Below are 24,413 nucleotides of genomic sequence, written 5' to 3' on the forward strand. Positions count from 1 at the left end.
CTGGCCAGGGACCTGCTGAGTAAATCTAGCTCTGGTTCCCCTCCCACAGATTCCCTGCCCCTCCTCCAACTGCATAACCAAGTCTCTCCACCTCCCAGCCTTCCTTGAGCTATTCTGCTATTTTCTTCACTTTCGTTTTCTCACTCTAACCCACACATGGTATAAGGTTGAACGAAGGCATTTATTTGTAAAACCAATTCTCAATGGGGGAGAGATTGTATCCATAGAAAGTAAACCAGTGATCGTTCAGAGGGCCACATGCACACATTAGTGAAACCAAGGGAAAAGCCAAAAAGACAGCACTGCTGCGGACGACCCGCGTGGCTACTAATCCTGCCAACAGAAAAACAAAATGTCCTTTCCGCTTGAGAACACGGATGCACCAAGATGTCCTGTGAGAAGGCAATTTGGTCTGACATCCACAATGAAGTGATCAAGGAACAAGTGGGGGAGCGATTTTTTCTATTCCGTGTGGCCTGCTTGCTTCCCGCAGAAACTGGCTGACCGCTTCCGTGGTCCTCCCCTCTCCAGTGGGAGGGAGGTGGTGTCAAATCCCTGGCCTTCTCACATGCCCATCCTTATGCTCTGAATGATCTGAAAGATAGCTGAAAGAGGAAAACACAACAGCTCAGACACCAGACTGCACACAGCTGGAAACCGCCCACAGTGAGCCCGGCTGCTGCAGACCCCTGGGCCCTGACGTGTTAGCTCGCAGCTGATTAGATATTTCCTAACAAGGAGTTAAGTTAACAAGAGGTCAGTGAACTTCTTTAAAAAGGCAGCCTCGCTCAGTTGGCTGATGGATGCCTCAGGGATTTATAGATAACTCCTGCTAATTCCACCAGCAGTTAAGGCCAGAAATCCCTCAGGCATTGAGAGGCGATTTGGCCCCCTTCCCCAGCAAAGTTCTGGGGCTGCCTGGGAGAGGGATATGGGCTTTCGTGCAGAAACTGCACTCATTAAACAGGTCAGTGAGTCTGCCTTTTCAAAATGGCTGTGACCTGTAAAACAATCAGCCCTGTGCTGGGAAGGCAGACCAGGTGCTCTGAGCAGCCCACGGGGCCCGGCCTCTGGCTGCCCAGAACCCTCCATGCGTGCGTATCTTCCGACTACATGGAACTCTCTGAAAGGCAGCTGTCTCTCATGGAGAGTGGCACTGATTTATTCAGGGCTCAATCTTTAATAACCTGGGGTTGTCAAGGGGCTGGGTAGCCTGTAAGCCCACAGAGAACTCCTGGGACCCCTGCCCACGTGGATGAGAGCTGGTAACATAGCTTCGGCCTGCTTCCAGCTATTGGGTTTCAAACGTGTCCCAGGAGAGGAAGATCCCAACTTCTTTTTCACATCTTCCCCAGTGAGCAACCTTGGTCAGTGTTGACAAAGATGACAGTAATGATAAGAGTAACTACCATGGATTGAATTTTTTTTTTTTTTTAAGGAGGGTGGGTATTATCGCATCTAACCATGTGTAAAAACAGAATAAACACTGAGCTCTCAGGGGTCTTACCCCTTCTCACGTTCATAAAGTCATCCTGGAATACATCCAGGATCCACGGTAAAACAGTTATCCAGAACCCTAGGATACAAGTCATTCAACGTTTCATCATCCAGCATCAGTGAGCACATCCTATGTATCAGACACTGCACTTCGAGGATACAAAGAGAAACGATGCACAGAACCTTGGGGAATTGTTCTTGGACAGCTGGGTTTTAAGGGTAGACAAACATGAATGCATTTTTTGGCTTTTTTCCCCTAAAACCACTGCACCCATCATCACTACCTTTCTGAATTATAGATACCAACATATTTCAATGCCAACTTTCAAGGAATGTTCAGTGTCACCATAATGAAAACCAGTAACTGATGAGATGTGCTGTGATCTGGCTACAGAGGAGGCAGCGTTTGATCTGACACTGAAATGCTTCTGGTCAGCTGCACTTCTGGGCTCTCATTTCTGCTTCTGATCATTTTTTGGATCTCTTTCTTCTCATCTCTGGTATTACTATACCCATCTGCAGTGGGCCCTCTACTATTATTTTGTTTCTATAGACTAAGCTGAAAACAGAAACTGTTAGAATTATGAGTCAAATCAGAGTAAATCAGCTCCATGTGAGTGTCAGGGATTCATCTGTAGATATGGTGAAGGTTTGGTTCAACAACTTGTGATATTTAATTCTGGATGTGCTCAGATGTTTTCTTAGCTAAGTTTGGGTTCTTGGGCGGGTCTTAACAGGGGCAGTTGGTAGATGGAAGAGAAAGTACCCTATAACAATTTATAAGCTTGCAGAAATATCTGATGTTCCTTTCCTCCCCACCAAGGCTCATAAGGAGTAAAAATTAGATAAACATTCTGTATTGTGGCTCAATGGGAATGCCAGGAAGCAGCTGTATATTCAACATTAGAAAAAAAAATTACATCTACCATGCCTCAGACTTTGTTCTTGTGATCAGGGAACTATTGCTAATCCTGACAAACAAGTTGACTTAAGAGCAGAAAGTTAGGATCAGATGGAATTGGGTTGAATATCAGCCCTTTGCTGAAAAGCTGTGTGACTGGACAAATAATTAACCTCTTTGAGGCTGCTTCCTGTTCTGTAAAATGAGGATCATGGCCCTTGCAGGGCTGTCATAGGGATCAAACCACATGACATACAGGAAGGGTCCTCACACATGGAGGACTCGGTGCCTGGTAGCTACTGCTATCATCACTGTTACCATGACTTCAACAACGGCTGCTTCTCCGTGTCCCAGCGTGCAGACCAGCGCTTAGCACTATCTGCCACCCTACAAAGCTGTGAACTTTGGGAAATTACTACACAGTTCTGAGCCTACTTTCTCTACCTGTAAAACTGTGGATAACAAGTACCTCAAAGGATGGCAAGGAATAAATATGATGACATAAGTAGATGCTCAAAAATATTACTTCTTACTTACTCTTGCCCTTAGACAAAAAATTATCAGCAGTATGTAAGTCAACAAACAGGAAACCATCGATGTCTTAGTCCATATAGCCCCCATATTAAATTAATTCATAACTTCAAAAGTTATAGGTAATAATAAGAAACCACGCAATTCTGTTTTAAGGAACTGTTACAAATCTCTCTAAAGAATCTAAGACAGGGCAGGTGCGGTGGCTCATGCCTGTAATCCCAGCACTTTGGGAGGCCAAGGTGGGCAGATCACGAGGTCAAAAGATGGAGACCATCCTGGCCAACATGGTGAAACCCCGTCTGTACTAAAAGTACAAAATTAGCTGGGTGTGGTGGTGCCAGCTACTTGGGAGGCAGGAGAATCGCTTGAACCCGGGAGGTGGAGGTTGCAGTGAGCCGAGATTGCACCATTGCACTCCAGCCTGGGCGACAGAGCACGACTGTCTCAAAAAAATAAAATAAAATAAAAATTAAAATAATAAAAAAAATCTAAGATAAAGTTTGTATGTCTCAGAACAGCGACACTGATGTTAAAACAACATACCTAGTTCTTTGAGTTTGCTTTAAAAACTGAGGATCATTCCTGATCATAATTGAATCCATGAATTAACGTGTAAGAGTTCAGCGATCCTTAACATGTTCATAGATGAACCTTCTTGGAGACACTACTTTGAATAAAATCTATTTTTTAAGTTCACCATTTACCTCCACAAGATAACAGAGAGATGGTTGTGTTTATTATTTCTTTTTCAGTTGTATCATGGTCTTTAAGAAAACGTACACATCTTATACTAATTATATTAACTGTAATCCTGTGTACCTGCCAATACTGACCTGCAGAGTAACCTCTGCCTTCCAAATGCTGACTTTCTGAGGCGGCAAATGGGAAGGGAGCCAGCAGTGAGTTCAAAAGAGGGAAAGGAAGCGGGGAGTCTAGACCCTGACAAGTTAATAACTTAACAGTGGGTGAACAAAGCTGAGAAAACAGCAGAGCAGGCTGCAGAAGAGGAACTGTGGGCAGGCGAGACAGCGGGGAGGAGAGATGCCAAGAAAGGGAGGGACAGCAGGCATTCCAGGGCAGGCGATCAGGACGTGGGCAGGTCCCAGAGGTGCAGAAAAGTCCAGGCGAGAGCAGGAGCTACGAGACCCATGAAGCCTCTGCATCCTCCTACCTGTGTCAAGGATCCTGGCCCTTGGTAACCTTAGATGATCCCATTTCTCTTTTTTCAACCTCCTCCTTTCACCAAAGTCTTTAGGCTTTAACATGCTAGGAGCACTCCCACTGCAAAATCAAACACACCAGAGCTATGTGCCTGACTCCTCATCCCCATCCACAGGGCCCTCTCTTCCTCTTCACAACCATTTCTGAAGAGCTGTCTATGCTCACTTTCTGAACTCTCTTACCTGCTATTCTCGTGTCAATCCACCTCATTTTAGCTTCTGCTCTCTTCCCTCCATTGAACATCTTTTGCTAAAGTCACAAATGCTTAGTGTAACAGGCGTTCTTCCACCTTCTCTTGCCTTACCCCGTGCTGGGCACTTCCTGTTGGAAACTCTCTTCCCTCGGCCTCTGTGAAACCATGGTCTTCTAGGTTCTAGTTTTCCTCCTTCTCTTGGCTCTTTCCTCTAAGCTTATTTTAGAGGAAACAATCCACTTGACCATTAAACATGGGCGCTGACATTCTGCAACGAACGTTACTAGCTTTCTTCTCATTACATTCTTCCTCCTTAGGCGATGCCTCCCAGCCCACAGTTTTAATTGCCACCTAGCTGTTGATGATGCACAAATGTGTATCTCCAGCCCTGACTTCTCTGAGCTCCAGCACACCTTCCACTATCTAGTTGATATTTGCACCTGGGTGGCTCAGAGGTACCTCGGACTCAACAGGACCTTCTCATGATCTCGTCCCACTGCTAAAACTGGCATCATTATATTCCATCTTGCATGTAGACTCAAAACACCACAGTCCTTTCTGACACTTCCAATTGATAACCAAGACCTGTGGATTTTACCTGGGAATCTTGTGATTATGCACCCTTCTTTCCATTCCTCAGAAGCCACCCTAGTCCAAGTTACCACCATTCACCCCAAGACCCTAGTGAGGCCCTCCCAGTGCTCGACTCTTGTTCTTCTTCCATCCTTTCTCCATACTGTAGCTAGAATTATCCTTTCAATAAAAGCAAATAATATATTGTCACTCCCATGTTTACTGCACATCAAAAGCTTCTCGTTGCCCAATCCCTGATGAGGCCTCCATGACCTGCACATCCTGGCCCCTGTCCAGACCTGTCAGACTCACCTTGTATCACTCTTCTCCTTGCTTGGGGCACTCCCTCATGTTTTCAAAAGCTCCCTGTTCTCACCACAGGGCTTTTTTTTGTTTTGTTTTTTGTTTTTTTTTTTTCTGAGATGGAGTCTTGCTCTGTCACTAGCCTAGAGTGCAGTAGCACGATCTCGGCTCACTGCAACTTCTGCCTTCCGGGTTCAAGCGATTCTCCAGCCTCAGCCTCCTGTATAGCTGGGACTACAGGCACGCACCAGCATACCCAGCTAATTTTTTTGTATTTTTAGTAGAGACAGGGTTTCACTGTGTTGGCCAGGATGGTGTTGATCTCTTGATCTCATGATCCATCCGCCTCGGCCTCCCAAAGTGCTGGGATTACAGGAGTGAGATCACAGGGCTTTTGCACATGCCATTCTTTCTGTCTGAAATACTTCTACCCTACCCTATTCCCTACTTTCCTTCATCAACCAAATGTTAATGTCTTCAGAGAAGCCTTCTTTGATCACCTGGAGCAGAGGTTCTCAGACTTGAGCACACATCACAGTCTCTTGTGGACAGTTTAAAACGCAAATGCTGGACACCTTCTCCCCAAGCCCTGGAGTTAAGGGACTGAAAATCTGTGTTTCTAACAAGTTCACAGGGGATGTTGAGATGCCAGTCCAGGGACCACACTTTGAGAACCACTTACCTGAGAGTACACCAGTCCTTTGCATTATATGATTTCATAGCCCCATGTGCCTCTCCTTTACATAGTTTCATGGCTGAAACTGTACAGTTTCATGGCTGAATTGAAAGTGTTTTGGTGTGATTACTTGATTAACTCATCTTTCTTTGCCATTAGACTACAAGCTCCAGGATAACAGGGACCAGGGATGGCACAAAGTAGGTCTTCTGTAAATATTATTGAATTACTGAAAAGTGAATGATTGCAAAAAGCACAGAGGAAAATAAATTTTAAAAACCTCAAATGACTGCTCTGCAAACCCAAAGAGTCAGCATCAAATGGCTGCTTTTAGATCCAAATGTCTCTAAAGCTCAGTCTTCGAAGGGGAAGTATAAGACCATAAACCTCTAAAGGCCTGAGAATGGGCCATCCCAACCCCCTCTCACCCTGGGGACTGACCCTCCCCAGCTAAGAGGGAGTGCCAGAAGGACACAGGGATGACATAACAAGTGGGTCCCACAGGAAAGTGTCAGAAAGCTGGAACCCTGCCAGATAACAGGATGCTTCCTAAAGCCACTTTTATTGACAATAAATTGATGATAAAGGAGATCAAGGGAGTTGCTGAGAAGGGAGATTAAGAGAGGCTGGAAGAAGAATATCCTTTAGGAGAAGAAGACAATGTAGAAATCATACCGTTTTGCTTATTTTTCATTTAAGAAAATGAAAATGATGAAAGAGCTGGTAGAAAGCAAAGTATGGGCCCTCTGAGAAACAAGCTGAAATGTTAGGAGACAAGACATTGCAAAGTGGATCATTAAGTTCTCTAAAATAATCAGCACAAAGAAAGTCAAAAGCAAGATGCCATTTTCTGGTGGCTTCTCTAGAGATGGAGAAGAGGGAAAAAAGAGAGATGCCAGAGACAGGCGAGGGCAACAAGATGCTATTAAAACCCAGATGTTATTAGCGAAGAATGTAAAGCTTTCTATCCGCATTAAAATAGCAGAAAGAGCTTCTGAGAGAGAGCCTCTACACAGGCCCAAATGCCCCCAGGGCACAAAGGAGGCCGCAGGTCACCTTAAGGGAGCCGATGGCTGATGCGGTGTCTTCTCCAGGCTGTGCCTCTCAGATCCCGAGGATGAACTCCAGAGCAGATGAATGGCCTCAGTCTTTCGTCCGGGGCCGGCCAGTTCCTTAAACATCCCACTTGCCGGTCCTGGGTGGGGGTGACTCCCTCTGGATGTTACAGTCTTGAGAAAGTTCTGGCAGTCTGCAGGAAAGGCCAGTTTATGTGGTTGACCTGCAAATATGGCGAATTCAAGTCTGTCCTGGAGCAAGTGTCCGGGGGGTGAGTGGGGACACCGGTGGCCCAATCAAGAGGTAGCCTGTGGCTGGGTCAGGTCTTTCTCCATCTGGGAGCAAGAACCAGGATGGCTGCACATCAGGAACCTCTGGAAAACACACTTTTTTTGGCAGGAAAAATAGGGGATGTTTTAGCAGGAGCGTTTTTCAATACACAGTCATATGCTAAAGGCCTAAACTGGTAGAAAACTTTTGCTTCATAGAACTTTCAGGGAAACCGTAAGAGAGAGGGAATGCAGGGTAATGGAAAACAGATGGGTTTTAGAGTCTGAAAGAACTAGATTTGGGAACTAGCTCTCTCACTTTGTAGCTATGGGACATTGGCCAATTTCTTCTATGAGCCTCAGTTTCGTGATCTGGAAAAATGAGTGTAATGGCATCTTTGCAGGAACTGTGTGACCAGGGGAGAAGATGTATGTGTAGGGCCTGGCATTACAAGAAGTCAGTCCTCAATAAATGGTAGCCAAAACAGTTGTACAAACAGATCTTGCTCACCCTCATGGGCTAGTTTATAAATAACTCTTTCTAGACTTAGAGAAGTTCTAGCTATCCCTGCAGAGGTGACACCACTGACTCTCTGGTTTACAAACCCTATCCTTCACCTATCCAGGGGGCCGCTGGTCTTGGCTCATGGAGGTTCCTCAATATCTCAGTGCTATGTTCACCCACTACAAATTTTCTCACCATCAAAAAGCAAAGCTATCAAAATAGGCAAAATTTTATTTCTTCCCTCTTAAGCATTCAGAGCTTTGGTGAGGACCTTCCCAGGGAGATGAGAGGTGGGAAGGCAGTGTGAGCCAGACCATAAACATAATTACAAGAACAGCAAACACTTATAAAGCCAACACTCTCACTCCACTAAACACTCCACATGCATTGCCTCAGTTCATCCTCGGGATTAACAGTCCTAAGGGTCCCGGGAGTTAGGAACCAGTACCATTCTCTTTTAAGAAGAGAAGAACTGAGGCTTAGATTCGGTGTAAGTATCTTAGACAAGGCTACATAGCTAGTAGGTGGTTTCAAACCCACAAAGTCTGGCCCTGAAGCTGTAGCTCTTAGCAACCATGTTAACTTCCCCACTATGGCATGTGCACATGCTAAGGTGGTGGCTTTCACCCAGTACACCACAAAATACAGACCTTCCTCAAATTTTGTGTACCCAAAGGATTTCAGAGAGCAGCTAACAGTTCACAGAGAAATGTTTCTTAGTTGTTGCAAAAGGCTCCATTCTGGCTCCTCAACCTTTGGGCTCAAAGACAGTTTGCCACAAAACTGGTGGCCACACAGGGAGTGGGAAGAGAGACACTGAAAAGAATATCTCTGGCCTCTCATATGTCCCTGGCATGTTTGTGACTTGTACTTTTCTTCTTCCACACCGTCCTTAACAGAACAGCCAGTCCTGGGGAAAGTTTGGGTGTGGTCCTTCCAGAAATGGAGAGGCCTCCGGCACATTCATACAGGGAGAGACCTGGACCATCCAAAACACAAGGATGGGAGAACGGGAGGATTCAGGCCCTCCCAAGGACATCTCAGAGAATCACTTCTTCACATCTGTTCTGAAAATGCTGTCCTGAAAAAGGACCTGTCTGTGACATGATCTCTCTCCCCTCCCCCACCACGCAGCAGGCAGAGGCCCTGGAGAATACAGGGGGAAAGTGCCGCCTGTTAACTGACAGATGAAAGGAATGTCCCTGCCCAGAAAGTTGCGGAGCGACTCCCAACGGATGGTGCCTGATAAACCTCGCAGGCTCTTTGTTGAAAGGCATCATAATATCCAGCAACATAGGGGGTATACTATACACACACACACACACATGCAAGCATGCATACGCATGCATATACATATGAACACATTCATGAACACACTAATACATACACATTCAAAAATACACACACAGAAACAAACACACACAAAAAACCCACATATACAAACACACACACAAATGCAAACAGAAACATACACAGGCTTCACTTCAACCAGAACAGCTGCTCTTTCATTGATTTCTCTCTGAGATTTGAACAAAGTTCTGCAGCTTTAAAAAAAAAAAAAAGACCAAAAACCACTAGTCTAGATTTTTTTTAAAACACATTTTTTTCCTGCTTATAAACGTAATATATGCTGACTGACAAATTTGGAAACTATAGGAAACAGTGAAGAAAATAACAGTCACTAGTTAATCCTGTTACTCCAGAGGCTTCCCTTTGATGGGAAATAAACATTTGTCAGTTTCAAGAATAGCCAGGCTTTAGTCACCACTAAAATTCTCATAATCTCTCATTAGGAAATGAATATCAGGGTTGGCCAGAGAAAGAGAAATAAAATTGAAATTAGGAATACATGAGGAAGAAATAGTCTGAGGGAGGGAACTGGGGCATGGTTGGTACTTAAGAGTTTCTCTCTGAGAGTCAAAGGATGATGGGAATTAGATGGTGACTCCATTGATGCTGCCTGAAACTATCACTGAGGCATCAGGACAGAGAGAAATACAACGGCATTGCAAAGAGTGCCATCTCAGATTACTGCATCCTGTCAACGTAGGGTATCACACCCAAGAACTCAGAAAGGGTAAATAATACTGTAAGACCACAAGAAACATGTATAGGGGCTGACTCTAAATAAAATTACCCAAACAGGTAGCATATTAAGGAAAAGACCTCATTTCACCAAGTCCAGGAGGCATTCTGGTCAAAGAGGAAAGTTAGAAATGTCGAAGACAGTTATCTTGTGAATACTGTGGCAATAACCTTATAAAAAGTTTAGGCTAAGGATAGCAAAGATGAGAACGTGGCGCTGTCAGCCATACCGTGTTCAGGGCAGACATTACCAATTAACTGCAGCCCACTTTCCCACTAAGCATTGGTATAGCCTGAGAGTTCTTCTCAGTAAGGCTCATGCAAGAGCTGGGGGCAAAAGGGAAAGAAAACACCCAGAGGAGAGGGCTCTGAGCACAAACAGCAGTGACTAGGTCTATGAATGGGCTGGGGAAGTGTGTCAAGTCTGCAAGTGCCTTGAGAAGATAGCAGTTGACCTATCTGTGTGACAGTATCTTTGTGGGGAACAGTCTCAGACAGACGTTCCAGCTAATGCTTGCCTCTGAGTCTTGAGATAAAAGCAAGCATTCTTCAGAAGCTCTCAAACAGCTCTCCAAAGAGGCAGGTTTCAAAACCCGGGACTGGAAGAGCCAGGATGAGCTGCTTACCTGGAAAGAGGCCCCACTGCCTGAAGAAATGGAAGATAATACTTTTATTAAAAGGGGAGAGAAAAAAAGGGTAAAGTCTCTTATGAAGGCACTGAAATCCCTTGGCCTTCGATGTTGATCCGGGTCCTAGTAGATCAAGTAGAGACAAATCCAGCCAGTTAAACAGGCTTAAGCAAAACAAAATCCCAGGCTAAGGTTTGACAAGAAGTTTATGGCCTATTTGGGTTAATAATCTCAGCAGACTCATAACAGGTATTGATTAAGAAATGGGTTTTTGATTTCTTACATAATCTATATATTAATAAAACTGTCTGGGTGTGGTGGCTCACACCTGTAATCCCAGCACTTTGGGAGGCCGAGGAGGGCGGATCACTTGAGGTCAGGAGTTTGGGACCAGCCTCAACAACAGGGCGAAACCCTGTCTCTACTAAAAACACAAAAATTAGCTGGGCATGGTGGCGCATGCCTGTAATCCCAGCTACTTGGGAGACTGAGACAGGAGAATCACTTGAACCCAGGAGGCGGAGGTTGCAGTGAGCTAAGATGGTGCCAGTGCACTCCACCTGGGCAACAGTGAGACTCTGTCTCAAAAAAGAAAAAAAAAAACTGGTTATCAAATTAAACAAAATGAAACGAGATATAGCCCTGAGATGTTCTAATTGGATAATACCACATCTCAGAAGAATATACTATTCCCAAAGCTTTTGTATCTCATAAAAATAACTTTTACAGCAAAAGAGTGGTGGATTGGGGTTGCTTTAAGGAAATGAAACTCACATTTTTTTTTTCCTGACACTCAAATTAAAGGACAAACTGCTTTTCACTGATTGTGGTCTGCGTGTTGGTGTTCCTTCTCCCTCCATGGGGAAGACTTGACGCTTTATCATGTGGGAAAACAGTCTCATGCACCCAAAGTGCTATCACTTACATTGCTCCCACTCATCTGTGGAGTGAAGAGGCAGGGCCCATGGCTTGCTGAGAGACTGAGACCCATGTGAGAAGTCGAGTCTGCAACTGAATGTACAGCCTGGAAGGATGAAAGGTGTGTGCGAGTTGAAGCACCCCACAGCACAACCGAGAGTCCCGTGGTACCACTGTTTCCCATGAGGGTTACAAGGACAGAGGTGGTAGTGACTGTAGCTGCAGGCTTTGAGCTTGCTATGGGCCTGCACTTAGATCCCCAGAGCCACTCAATGCCAGGATACCTTGGGAGGGCTGCTCATTATCCCCATTTTCTTGATAAGGGAATCAATACCAAGAGTAAATACCGTGTCCAAGGTCATTCAGCTGACAAAAGTCAATCTAGGCTCGGAGCTGACATCTGGCAGATCCTGAAACTATCCTCCCTTCAGAGGCCTCCTATTCTGAGTGCCAACTGGTCAGTTTTCAAAGCAGTCCCTTGCCTAAGAGAACTTTTGCAATCATGGAAAGTAGAAATTTGCTTATTCTGAAGAGGGTGTATTTAGATAACCTCCTCAAACTCCCTCTCACCAGGGCAATGTATTAGAGGTTTCCACCAAGTGCCTAAGACAGAACAGGGCTGGGCTGCGCTCGGATCTGGGTGGGAGCGTGGGGCAGCTCCAGGAGGTCTGTTGCTCCCATCTGGCTTTGCAATGAGGGGGGGCACTCCCTGAGTGCGTGTTTATGCCAGGGGTCTCTAGGTGCCTGGACTGTGTCCCTTCACTACTCTCCCAGTCCTCATTCCTTCCTTTTCATTATCTTGCTCTTACTAGGATAGCAGGCATGAAAAGCACATTCAGAGGAGGAGGAAGCCACAGAAGAGAAGCTGAGAAACAGGAGGCAAGTGATCGCAGTGACCCCCGACTCTCTATAAGAAAGGGGTCCTGTAGACTTTTTACAGGCTTGTTAAGCTGTTTTTCCACATAAAATGGAGAAAGGGTGACCAATAAGTAAGCACATACTTAAATGCCAGCTTCTTACCAGTCCTAACTCTTTCCCAGAAGACAGCCAGAAAAACAGATAAAATGTGCATTCGTTACTGTCTGCTTGACCTGAATATTTATTTACCCTAGGTACATTGGCACTATTTCTAAAAAGAGCACTTCGCCCAACCAATCATCAATGAGAAAAGTGGGTTAATAGAGTAAGGTAATGAAAGCAAGTGAGACTTTCAAGAGACTCACATAAATGATCAACGCCTTTATTAATATTAGAAGATTTCGCCTTTTTCCTTAGCATCTGTATAAAAACATACAAAATAAGAGTAACCAACCACATGAACTCAAAGAAAGGCCATATGACCTCCAAGGTCCCACTGGAACTTGGTGAAATGGAACTTGAGCCTGGCATAGGGGTGTATCTTGTTCAAAGGAGAGCTAATAGAAAGGAATAGGAAAAGGGCCTGTCTGCAGAGATGTGGACATCCTACAAGACACCCCAGTGCATTTGACCTGAGTGTTGCAGGCCAGAAGCAGGTGTGCAGGTGCAGGTGTGCATACTGCAAACAGCTAGGCAGACGTGAGATGTAGGGAATTTTCCTATTTCAGATTACAAAGCTGGAACAGAAGTGAGACAGACCACTGATGAGGGCTTCAACTATCCTAGCACCCACCAGAAAGCTCATTACCTAAAGCAAAGCAGCTGACAAATGGGCTAGACTTGAGGACTGCACATTCTTTTAAACGTAGAGAAAAGATGGGTAGGCACTTACGGCCTGTGACCCTAAAATGGGAGAAACTCAAGAGGGAATAGTCGGCTCTGCAAGATGAAATGAATCGTGACTAATCCCAGAGAAGTGGCAACAGGGATGGATCTAAAGGAGCTATTGTGTTTCTCATGACATGTTCTGTTTAGAAAGGGACGTGTACAAAGATAGAAGGAAGGGCACGGTACCAAGGACAAGCTGAGAAGAGTGACACATTTCTGTGAGAACTGTGCCCGACTTGAGCTGAGGCTTACAAAAAAATTGCTAAAGTTGGCAAGAAAAAAAAAATGGTGGTGGTGATTATTTTTAGTTATGATTAAAAAAGGCATGAGGCCCATTGCTTAGGGATCATGATAGCATGTTAACAGAAGACAGAGAAAGTAAGATGGCTCAAGTCTCGTTTCATGTCTAACCTCTCCATAAAAGCAAAATGGATTTATAACCAGAAAGCTTTCAATCAGCATCATTAAAAGAGCCCTGGGCAGCTGGGCGCAGTGGCTCATGCCTGTAATCCTAGCACTCTGGGAGGCCTAGGCAGGCAGATCATGAGCTCAAGAGATCAAGACCATCCTGGCCAACATGGTGAAACCCCGTCCCTACTGAAAAAAAAAAAAAATAAAAAATAAAAAAAATTAGCTGGGCATGGTGGCGGGCGCCTGTAGTTTCAGCTACTCAGGAGGCTGAGGCAGGAGAATCGCTTGAACCTGGGAGGTGGAGGTGGCAGTGGGCCAAGATTACGCCACTGCACTCCAGCCTGGTGAGAGTGAGACTCTGTCTCAAAAAAACAAACAAAACAAAACAAAAAGAGCCCTAGGCACTAAGGGCAGGGGCTGTGGTATCGCAATAAGAGTGGGTCCTCTCAGGCCCTTTCATCCAAATCTCCAGGCCCTGCAGGCTCACATCCCATGGCCCTGCACAAACCTCCAGAGAGGCAGAGCTAACGTACTTAATCCCTGGGAAACCACTGGAGACCAGGAGAGTTCCAAAAGATGCTTGTTAGCAAATGTCCCAATTTACCCAAGAGGGAAAGATACAGGTCCTCCTGTATGGGCTGGTAAGCTAGGCAAAAGTTTAGGCCATATAATAGTTTTTTAAGCCCTTCAAAAAGGAAGAGATGGGTTTTGAGAGTTGGCATGGGTTTGAGAGGAATAAGCCAGGCCAAATGACTCTACTGGCTTTCTCGCTTATAGGCTGCCTAAGGGGGCAGACTGGAGAAGGCCACAGTGTATCGTGAAACCTATATACATCTTTATCTACTTGGACCCTTGACAATACAGGTGGCATGGTCACTGGGCTCAGGGATGCCTGAGAGTAGGCTTCGGCCATTCTGAGCACCTTCTATTCTTGAGCCCAGCACATTGTCTGAAGCCACCATGCCACCGCCACATAGTGTTCCCATGCAGAGTCACCTTCCTTACACCCTTTGTCTGGCTGTCTGTTCTTCAAGACTCCGCTCAAACAGCACCTCCCCTTGGAAACTTTCTCTTCTGCTGAGTACGATTTAGAAGTTCCTTATCCACGCTGGCCAAGCACCCTGTAAACTCTGCTGTCACTATCGCAGTGTGCTTTCCCTGGGCTGCAACTGACAGTTTCCTTATCTGCCTCTCCCAATGCCTGCAAGCACCCAAGCGGGATTGTATTTCCAAAGCTCAGCACAGTGCCAGGCACAGAGGGGGCCCTCAAGACACAATGATTGCTTGAATGAGTTTTGCTTAGAGGCTCAAAGTCAACCTGAAAGAGGTTATCTCTAATTGTGTTCTGTGTGTTTCTCCAAGTCTAGACTTTTATCAGTGACTTGGAAGAATAATATACTTCCAGAGACCATAACGTTGAGAGAAAAGGGTAAGTAGATGAGAGGCTCAAAGTTCAAGGTCTGATAATCTACAGACTGGTCATACAGCCTGAAAACATAGCTAGCTTTTTTGTACACGTTTATTATCTTGATTTTCCTGTGGTATGATAAAGGCATAGCTTTGTTTTCATTTTGTTCTTAGTTGAATACCAGAGACAGATCATCTGAGGCAATGCATCACAGATGAATATGTAGGTATTGATGGAAATACTGCATTAATGTACCATATTCATTGCAATTTTGCACGGTGCTTGGACTTATGCATTACTAATGAAGGACAATACACGAATATCTCATGTAATGTCACTGACCATATTATATGTTATAATGTAATAATTCATTTATTATACATGTTCATCTATGTTTCTGAACTTTATGGACATGGCATTAAAAGATAAATGATAACCAACAATGAAATTTTAATAGAAGTAATCATTCTTCTTTGAGAATAAAAAAAGTAATAAAGTTTTATATTAGGTCTCAAAAAAGGTCAACTAGATATCTACAGTATGAGGAATATCTGGCTTTATCTATCCATCCATCCATCCGTCCATCCTGAATGCTATGTGCTAAATACTAAACTAGGACCTACAAATTAAATGAAAAATAAACACTGCCTCCCCTGAGCTTATATCCTACTGGAGGGAAATGAACATAAGTAAGTAAACTAAATAACTGCAACTGCCGATGAGGGCCATGAGTAAAATAAAATAATACGTGATGGAGACAGAAGAGACTTTGGGATAAAGGGGTATGTGATGTGTCTCCAGGGTTGTAGGAAGTTTATGTAAGGAAGAGCTGGGTGGCACCTGGCTGGCCATCAGCTAGAAGTGAGTCAAGGATGTGCTGCAACTGTTAAAAAGTAACTGCAAGGCTGGGTCACATTAATAGAGGCAGAGTGGTGAGCAAAATCAAGAGCAGTGACAATCCTACTGCCTCTGTGGTAGTCGCACTGCTTCTAGACCACCTTCTGCAGTTGTACATGCTACACTTTTTTTTTTTCAATTGAGACGAAGTCTCGCTCGGTCGCCCAGGACGGAGTGCAGTGGTGTGATCGCGGCTCATTGCAAGCTCCAACTCAGTGGTTCAAGAGATTCTCCTGCCTCAGCCTCCTGAGTAGCTGGGATTACAGGCATGTGCCACTACGCCCAGCTCATTTTTTGTATTTTTAGTAGAGACGGGGTTTCACCATGTTGGCCAGGATGATCTTGAACTCCAGACCTCATGATCCTCCCTGCCTCAGCCTCCCAAAGTGCTGGGATTACAGGTGTGAGCCACCGTGTGTGTAGCGCGATCCCTGGCTCATGGCAATCTCTGCCTCCCGAGTAACTGGGATTACAGGCATGCACTGCCAGATGCTATACTTTAAGAAAGCCATTGAGCAGATCCAGAAGAGGAGTCTAGAAACCACATCTTATGAGGCAAGGTTGAGAGAATTAGGGAATTTGCAGAAGAAGTCACCAGGCAGTCATCTTTAAAATATCTGATGATTCAAGGTGCTTAGAGAAGAACGAGTCTATTCTGTGTTATCCTAGGAATTAAAATCTGAACAACTGAGAAGGAGCATAGCGTAATTTAAAACAGGAGAGACATTTCTAGTAGAATTCCAGCTGTGCAGAAATGGAATGGGCTTTTGAAGAAGTGGGCACCCTATCCTCAGAAGTATTCAAACAGGGATTGGATAAACAGTTGTTTAAAAGACGTCCTTAAGGATACTTCTTTGGGAATAGAGTAGAACTGTGTTTCTTTGGAAGATTTTCTCATCTTGGAATGACAAATCATCTTTCAAATATTTGAGCCACAAGCAACAATAACGCCAAGTACTTTGGATCCTTCTTTCCTCCTAAGAGTTTCTACTTCTTTGGAAGAGTGGTCTCTTGAAGATAAAAGGAACTGATCCATCTTAAATTTTTTTTTAATTTTCATGATTTTAGGTTTGAATGCATGATTCATCTTTAGTCATGGGCTTCTCCTGTCACTGGGGCAGAGGCTGTCTTGCTGGGAGGCCTAAGCCTGAGCAGGAAGATGTGGATGTCCTGCCTTCCTGCCCTCAGTAACAGTGAGCTGATGGAGGGTGGGAATCCCTAAAGGCATATGCTGTGTGGTTAGAAGAAGTGACCTCCACTCACAAGGATTTCTGAGACCCAACATATGGGGATCAGGAACCATGTCAAGGCTAGTTCAGCATGTAACTAGAAACAATGGTACAATGCTTCTGCTCATCTTCCCTGCATTTGTGTGTGTGTGTGTGTGTGTGTGTATCTGCATGTGTGTAAGCAAAGCTCTCAACTTGCCACCTTACAGTATCAGGTGACCCATACCTTAAGCCTTGGGTCAAAGGCTCAGTTGTATCTAGGAGTTCTGGAGAACTTTCTCGTAAGGCATAAGGCCTCTCCCTTTCTCTGGAATGTGGATTTATCACAAGCAGACAGGTGTTTCACCTTCTGTTCTAATGCCCTTTTAAGGCTATGTCTGCACAAAAAGACTTTACTGAACTCTACAGTGTATACAGCCACTTTACTCAGTGTAATCATTTTATGATTAGGATTTGATAGTGTATCAATTCTGTCTCTACCTATATTTGGAATAGAAACTAAATCAAAACCCATTAAGATTAAGGTTTAAGGCAGTCGTAAACTTGAATCTCAGACCAATATGTTTTTCATCTATTTGCTTTGTGAAGAAAACATGTTTTTCAAAGTCCAGCGGAGAACATGGGATATAAGTTCAGTGAAACTCCCATACCTGAGCCACAGACAACAAAAACAAACAGTGCCAACAGCCATGGTCCCACAGGATACTTCTCCTCTTGCGGCCTCTAAAAGGGAATGGGAAAAAGTAAGATTAGGTTCATTGACTCAAAAAACATTTCTTTGAGTATCACTAGGCATTGTGCTAGGTGCTAGGGATTCTACTGTGAATGAGACAGACTTGGTTTCAATCCCTCAGTGGACAGATATAGATGGATGAAGTCCATTAAAAGGATTAAGGTAGGTCTGCAAAAATTCATCAATAACCTTATTAACATCCCTGTAACTCAGTGAACTGTAACTGGGGACAGATATGGTATGAATACATAAACCAATATGGTGATTTAGGAACCAAAATGATATTAATAATAACTTTGCATCTGCTGAAGGTATGCTGTGTGCCAGGCACTATACTAGGCAGTCTGCATTCATTATTTCTGGCAAGTATTATTATTTCCATTCTGGAGGTGAGAAACTGAGGTTCAAAGTTTGTTAACTTGAGCAAGAGCTGGGATCCAAATGTAGGTCTGCCTCATTACAAAGGCTGGGTGTTTTCCATTAACAGATTCGATATTTAGTTTCTGCATCTGTGAATTCCAAGCAGGAATTTTCTCAAAACCTTTTACATACCCCCATACATACCACAGACATTTTCTCAAAACCTTTTACATACCCCCAAATTAGGAAGTCAGTACAGTGGAAATCCTTGGAACAATAGAAGCACCACAGCGATTGTGAATGGTTATGAGTGAAGCAGTATTTTGTAATAAAACTCCTAAGCTTTAATAAAGCTTGCAATTGGGAGAGGTCTCTGAATTCTCTGGCAAGCAGAAGGTGACTGTCAAAACTGCACGAATGAAGCCTTACAGACCTCCTGCTTTTTTCAAACCAAAAGCACAGACAAAACACCTCCAGGTCTATGTGCAGGTGGGACTTGGTCCTTAAACCCAAATCAATCAGAACAACAAATATTTTCTGAGAGATGCATCAGAAAAGAAGTAAACTTCTCAAATAGAATAGGAGACTGAAAAAAAAAAAACCCAAATAACTCACTAATTATTTTCTGATTAGCTTGAAAAATAGGCTGCATTCAATATACATTAAAGAATTCACAGGTAAAACACACAAAGAAAAACGTGTTGGTAGAGTGGAACGTTCACAAGTATTGATTTGTGGTTGATATCATAAAACCCAATTCCAGATTTCAGTTAAATGTTGTTGACATTTAAACATTATATTCAACATTGTAAAATATGGGCTAAAAAGTATGTTCATATCCATACACATATGACAGCTTGACATTCAGACTGAAGGTATGTAATAGTGTTTCAAAAAAAAATGAGTGGTGCTATCATCAAGGATGTAAGTTTTTGAAATGTTGAACAAGTTTTAGTAATGTTTCTAACAAAAATTTCTTTAAAAAAGGATAATCTTCTTCTGATTTTCATTGCAGTTGCTTTCCTAGAAAATTTATCATATATTAAAACTGCAAAATCTATGATGTGCTGTATTTAGATACAAAATTAAGTTCTAGGCTAATGTAAATATAAACTGCTTTCTCATCTAAAAAAGGAATTTATTTTATCATAGATAAAGGCAACAGTTCTTTAGTTTTCAGCTTACCAAAGAGCCCTTCTCTTTTACCTCACTTGGGTCTACTTGTCACTTGTATGGCCATATACTTTTTCTTGATAACATGTGCCACAGTTTGTAGGTCTATATTTATTCCTGTGATAGTGTGTTTAATATCTGTCTCTCTGTGAGACTGTAGACCCCACAAGGGCAGGGACTATGTCTTGTTCATGTAGTAATGTATAGAAATGTCTGGCACCGAAGTTAAACATAGGAGATAATAAACATTCATTGAAGAACAAATAAACATAAAAGTTTCATTAAATAAGATTTCTTAGGTTAGGCAGAGTAAACGCAGGTTCTAGGAAGGATATTGTCTTTTTAGTAATACTTCGTAATTGGTGTAGGATTATCCCTGTATCTCTCCTACACGAGAAATACGGATTAAAGTGTCAACTGCAGGTAGACTTTGACTAAGGATTAAGACATTCACTTCTCTGTCTTTGACTAAGCCTGTATCTACCACCACTTACATGCCGGCAAATCACAGTGCAGAGGAATCAGTGGCTGCTCTTAATCAGATGAGGACAAAATCAGTCTTTAATAATTGTATAAGGTAACCATGCCATTTTTGGGCCCTTAAGGCCAGGCCAAGATCAGATCCGGTAAACAACGTTCATAAAGCTACCTGAACAAAGTGTGACATTCGCCCTTCCCACCCTCTTCCACCACCTACCCAGGAACTTGTCACAGTTGTCCAGAAATCTATTCTGTTGCTGTTGTGCCACTAATGCTATATAAAAAAATTCATTTTATCTCTATTTCCAGCAAAGCTAATAAGTGAATTCAGGAGCCTATAATGAATTATTTGCCCAGGACAGATACCAAATAGAGTCCTTTATTTTTCATATGCAGAAAAAACAGATGATCAGCATGTAGAGCTTGCAGCATATAACACAAAAACCTTTTGGATGACATTCTCCAGGGAATCAACATTATTTGGGGACTTTGGCTGATCAGAGTACCCATATATCTTTTTTTGACAGCTTTGGGTGACCGCTTTTTAGAAGGGGTGCCCAGAACAATCCCATTGGGACAATTCACATAAACCTGACTCTATGGCTGGAAAAGGTGGGGAAAACTAGTAGCAGTTCTGCAAATGACATGGTTTATTCCAAACATGAGTTTGCTACTTCTTGAGGCTCCAAAAATGTCAGGGAATGGCTTTCCCTGTGATTAAGATACCAGTAGGGTAACTCAGAACTCTGAAATTTAAATTCTCCCTTCATTCTGGAGAAGTTACTACTGTATAATCACAAAATGATTATTCCATTTCTCTGTTTCTTTCTTTCTTTTTTTTTTTTTTTTTTTGGTGGAGTCTTGCCCTGTCACCCAGGCTGGAGTGCAGTGGCACGATCTTGGCTAACTGCAACCTCGGCCTCCTGGGTTCAAGCGATTCTCGTGCCTCAGCCTCCTGAGTAGCTGGGATTACAGGCACCTGCTACCATGCCTGGCTAATTTTTGTATTTTTAGTAGAGACAGGGTTGCACCATGTCAGCCAGGCTGGTTTCGAACTCCTGACCTCAGGTGATCCGTCCACCTCGGCCTCCCAAAGTGCTGGGATTACAGGCATGAGTCACCGTGCCTGGCCTTGTTTCTTGGATTAGTCTGCTATCTGGGAGAATAATATTAATTTATCCGTAAGCTACTAGCTAATAATAAAATACTGAAGCATCTGCATACAATTAAAGAAGTTTATTTCTGAATAATTAGTCTGAATTTTCAGTTGGAATCTATACATATGTTCCCGTTTAATGAATTTCATCCTGAATAGTGATCTTTTGCAAGTTACTTTTAACAAAGTATAATCATATTTGACTTGTAATTAAGAAAATGAGATTTAGGATTTATCAAGTTTCTCCTTGAAAGAAAATTTCATTTTTCTATTGGATAATAATCTATTTACAATAAAGTTAACCAAAATCCCCCCAACCAATGCAAAGCAAACATTGATTGCGACTTGGTCTGGAAACCTTTCATTACAAATTTAGCCGGGCCATTTAAAAACTCTTATAGGTGCAAGGCACTATGAGAGTTTCTTGGGGGCCATCCCATGACATATCAGAGCATATTAAAATGAACTCATACTGAACATTAAATATAATTTAAATGTAGCTCTGGACATTGAGTTGAATGGCAGGTGACTGGTACCTTTTCTATGTATTTAAACAGTGTTTTCCCAATTTCTCCATTTTCTTCTTTTATTTTGGAGCCAATAATTTTTGTCTGGGTCCCAAACGTTTTCTAGTCTTTTGGAAGAACTTGAGGTGGCAGACACTGAGTCTACAGAACCTAATGGATAAAACAGCCTTAGAAATTAGTTCTTGTTTTCTTCTTACTTTTGTAATCAGATAAGCTGTCAACTGAGATCTGACAACTGAACTGTTTTTTTAGTTCATGAAAAAGAGCCACATGACTAGTTATTTTTCACCGTGTCAGTTAGCAGGTCTGACCCCTTGAGAAGGAAGGATTGATCTCTCAGGGATATAAAACCCTGCATGCCTTAACATCAATTATAAGCTGCTTCTCAATGTCAACCTGGGCAGCCATTTTATTTTTCTCAGGAAAAATAGGGAAAACATAAATCAATGTGACAAAATGGTTCCAATTTGATGGCATCTTGACATTTGCTGCCCTAATCACAGCTAAGTGATCTAATTCCTAAATGAGAGAATTTTAAGGATTACTTAGGTCTAGAGTTGTGTATAAAGCTCTGAGTAGAGTTGAGTTTGATCCTAGAGTTTCTCTACCATAATATTGCTCGGTTTTGCAAGAATTCTGGCGTGGTGATTACAGATCTAGCTTTTTGCTTAGTTAATCAAACCAGTATAGTTTCTTTGGCTAAAAGGAATTGATTCATCAAATCTGCAAGCTTTCCCAGCCAAACTCCAAGCGTCAGCTGGATTTCCACTTAACTGTATGGGGTAACAGATCCCAGGCGCCTTTGCTCATATACTTGGAGACCAACTTCGCCAAACTACCCATGCGACTCATGCCTCTGAATGTCCAAAGTCACAGGCCTTGCATTTTCTGTTGAAGATAATCTGCTTTGCTAAAAGAAACTCCTGAGTGTAAGGCACAGGTTTTACTCAAAAGTCCAGTTACAAACTTTCAATTTACAGTTCTAGGGCCACCGAACGCCTGACAATAAACTGGTCTCTAAAGTTACACCATTAGAATGAGTCTGAATTCACCGAGTGGAAGGAATAGTAATGCTGCCCTTAGACTTTAGCCTAGGGGCTGAGGGAGGTTTCACTGGAAGAGAGGTAAAAGGGAAAAAGGAGGCTGGAGAGAATGTGGGTCCAAATCTCACTCCCCATTTTGAGCCCTTTCAACATCTCCATGGAAACCCTAACAAAGGGTCTGGAAAGAAACCTGATCCGGGTGCAAGTCTGTTGGGGAGGGAAAACAGGAGTGGAGTCTGGGAGGAGGAGATGAAAAGTGGCCTCCATGTAACCATTGATTCATTCATTCAGTCATTCAACAAACGGTGGAGAACATACTAGGTTCCAGGCTCTGTGTCAGGCATTTGACTCACTGGCTTCTAAGGATGAGGCTTTCCATCTTTCCCTGGGACAAGGCTCAGCTGTCTCCCGGCGGGGAGGAGGTCTCCTCTGCACCTCCCTGGTAGCCAGGCGGCCACTCCCAGAGGGGCCACGACCAACCAGGGCCCTCTCCGCCCACGAGGACGCCAAGCGGACCGCGCCGCCCTGAGCCCAGCTCTCAGCCCACACTCTGCAGGACCCCGCAGAAGGGGCGGGCCGGGAGCAGGGAGGCCGGACCCTGCGCCGCTACCCGCCCGGCCCCGCCCCCACCTCAGCCCCCACCCTGCCCGGCTGCCCGGCTCTGCCCGGCCGGCGCCGACCCCGCCTTACCAGGGTTTTGGCTACGTTCCCCCTCTGGGTGATGTTTTTGCTGTGCTTCTCGTTAGCCATCCGGATCCGCTGTTTGGCCACCATGGCTTGGGCTCTCTGAAATGCTCCCACCTACAAGGATCCCCCACGTTAGCTCCTGCGACAGGGCCGAGCGCGTCCCGCCGAGGCCCCCGCGGCCCACCCGGGCGCTGCAGGTGGCAAGGCGCGGCCGGGAGCCCCGCGCACCCCGCTCCCCGAGCCCCAGCGAGCCGGCTCCAGAGAGAGGCCGCAGCCCGGACGGAAGTAATCTCTCATCTCAGGAAACCCTCTCCGACTTCCTCGCCATCCTTCCGGTCCCCGCAACTACCTACCCCGCGCGGCCACCGAGGCAGGCGCCGCCGCGCGTCCTCCCGCGCCGACGGGCCGGAGCGCAGCGCGCAGAGCTGGGGCCCTGCAGTGTCGCCGTCCTGCAGCCGAACGCTGCGGGGCCGAAGGTTCGGGCGACCAAGGCGTTTGTGAGCGCGTAGGGGACGGGGGCGCGGCCCCTCCTGAGTGTGTCGGCCGGGGACCCACCCCAGGCTCGGGGAAGGGATGGGGGCGGCCGCACTTCAGGCCAGGCCGTGCGGTCTCCCCTGCACCGCCGCCCCCTGGACGAGGTCTGGACTCAAGGCGGTGGTCAGGGACTTCAGAACACAAGTAGAACCAGGCCAGGGCAGGGCCCGCGCTGCCCGGGTATGGCCCACCAAACGAACTTTCTCTTTAAGGATCTGGGGAAGGGCCCCGCGCTGGGGGACCCCACTGCAGAACTTTTCGTGAGGGCTGCAAGGAGGGCTGCTTTGTAAAATAGAGGAGACATGCGGGATCCTCAGAGGGTTGGGGATCGAGCCGTGAGGATGGAGTTGGGACAGGCCTTTTTGCTTTGGTGGTTGTAGAGGTTACATTGGAAGATGGGCCAGCGGCAGAGCGGAGCATGCAGGAAAGAGGAAAAGGCCTTGGACCTGCAGCCCAGGTCGAATTTGGTGGTTACTGTCTAAATCTGAAGCTTTGGCCTGCCTTGACTCCCCACTCACCCAGGGCAGCTTGGACCTCTCTCTAGCCACCCTTGTCCCGAGGGGTCTGAGTGTCTCCCAGAATAAACCGGGCATTTTCTGCAGTGGAAGGATAAAAATGGAAGCGTTTACGCACCTCCCAGACACTGGTATTAGGGCTCAAGAGCTCTAC

At 44.7% G+C, this 24,413-nt stretch overlaps 1 protein-coding gene across 4 annotated transcripts; it reads right to left on the reverse strand.

Moving 5' to 3' along the window:
- Nucleotides 1-162: 162 nt before the first annotated feature.
- Nucleotides 163-23,798, reverse strand: SERP2 (stress associated endoplasmic reticulum protein family member 2). Of its 4 annotated transcripts, XM_023187373.2 has the most exons (6): nt 23,564-23,798; nt 23,214-23,324; nt 17,702-17,774; nt 6,955-7,177; nt 4,104-4,213; nt 163-605 (listed from the first exon to the last, which is right to left on the reverse strand). In XM_023187373.2, the coding sequence occupies exons 2-6, from the start codon at nt 23,295-23,297 to the stop codon at nt 565-567; spliced, it is 531 nt and encodes a 176-aa protein (XP_023043141.1). In that variant the 5' UTR covers nt 23,298-23,324; nt 23,564-23,798; the 3' UTR covers nt 163-564. The 4 variants fall into 4 exon arrangements, with proteins under 4 accessions (XP_023043141.1, XP_023043142.1, XP_023043145.1 ...); XM_023187374.1 differs by lacking the exon at nt 23,564-23,798 and having other exon boundaries at nt 6,955-7,147; nt 23,214-23,493; XM_023187377.3 differs by lacking the exons at nt 4,104-4,213; nt 6,955-7,177 and having other exon boundaries at nt 23,564-23,666.
- Between the last annotated feature and the right edge of the window lie 615 nt (nt 23,799-24,413).

Source organism: Piliocolobus tephrosceles, chromosome X, assembly GCF_002776525.5.
Source record: "Piliocolobus tephrosceles isolate RC106 chromosome X, ASM277652v3, whole genome shotgun sequence".
Lineage (NCBI taxonomy): Eukaryota > Metazoa > Chordata > Mammalia > Primates > Cercopithecidae > Piliocolobus > Piliocolobus tephrosceles.

What these genes read in the sequence shown, in the direction of transcription:
- SERP2 (XM_023187373.2), bottom strand. Translation starts at nt 23,297, where the DNA reads ATGGTGGCCAAACAGCGGATCCGGATGGCTAACGAGAAGCACAGCAAA. An exon ending in TTTTGTTGTCTGTGGCTCAG is followed by an intron (nt 7,178 to 17,701) that starts GTATGGGAGTTT and finishes CCATATTTGCAG; the next exon opens with GTCAACCACATAAACTGGCC. An exon ending in GGCCAGGATCCTTGACACAG is followed by an intron (nt 606 to 4,103) that starts GTAGGAGGATGC and finishes TTCCTCTTTCAG; the next exon opens with CTATCTTTCAGATCATTCAG.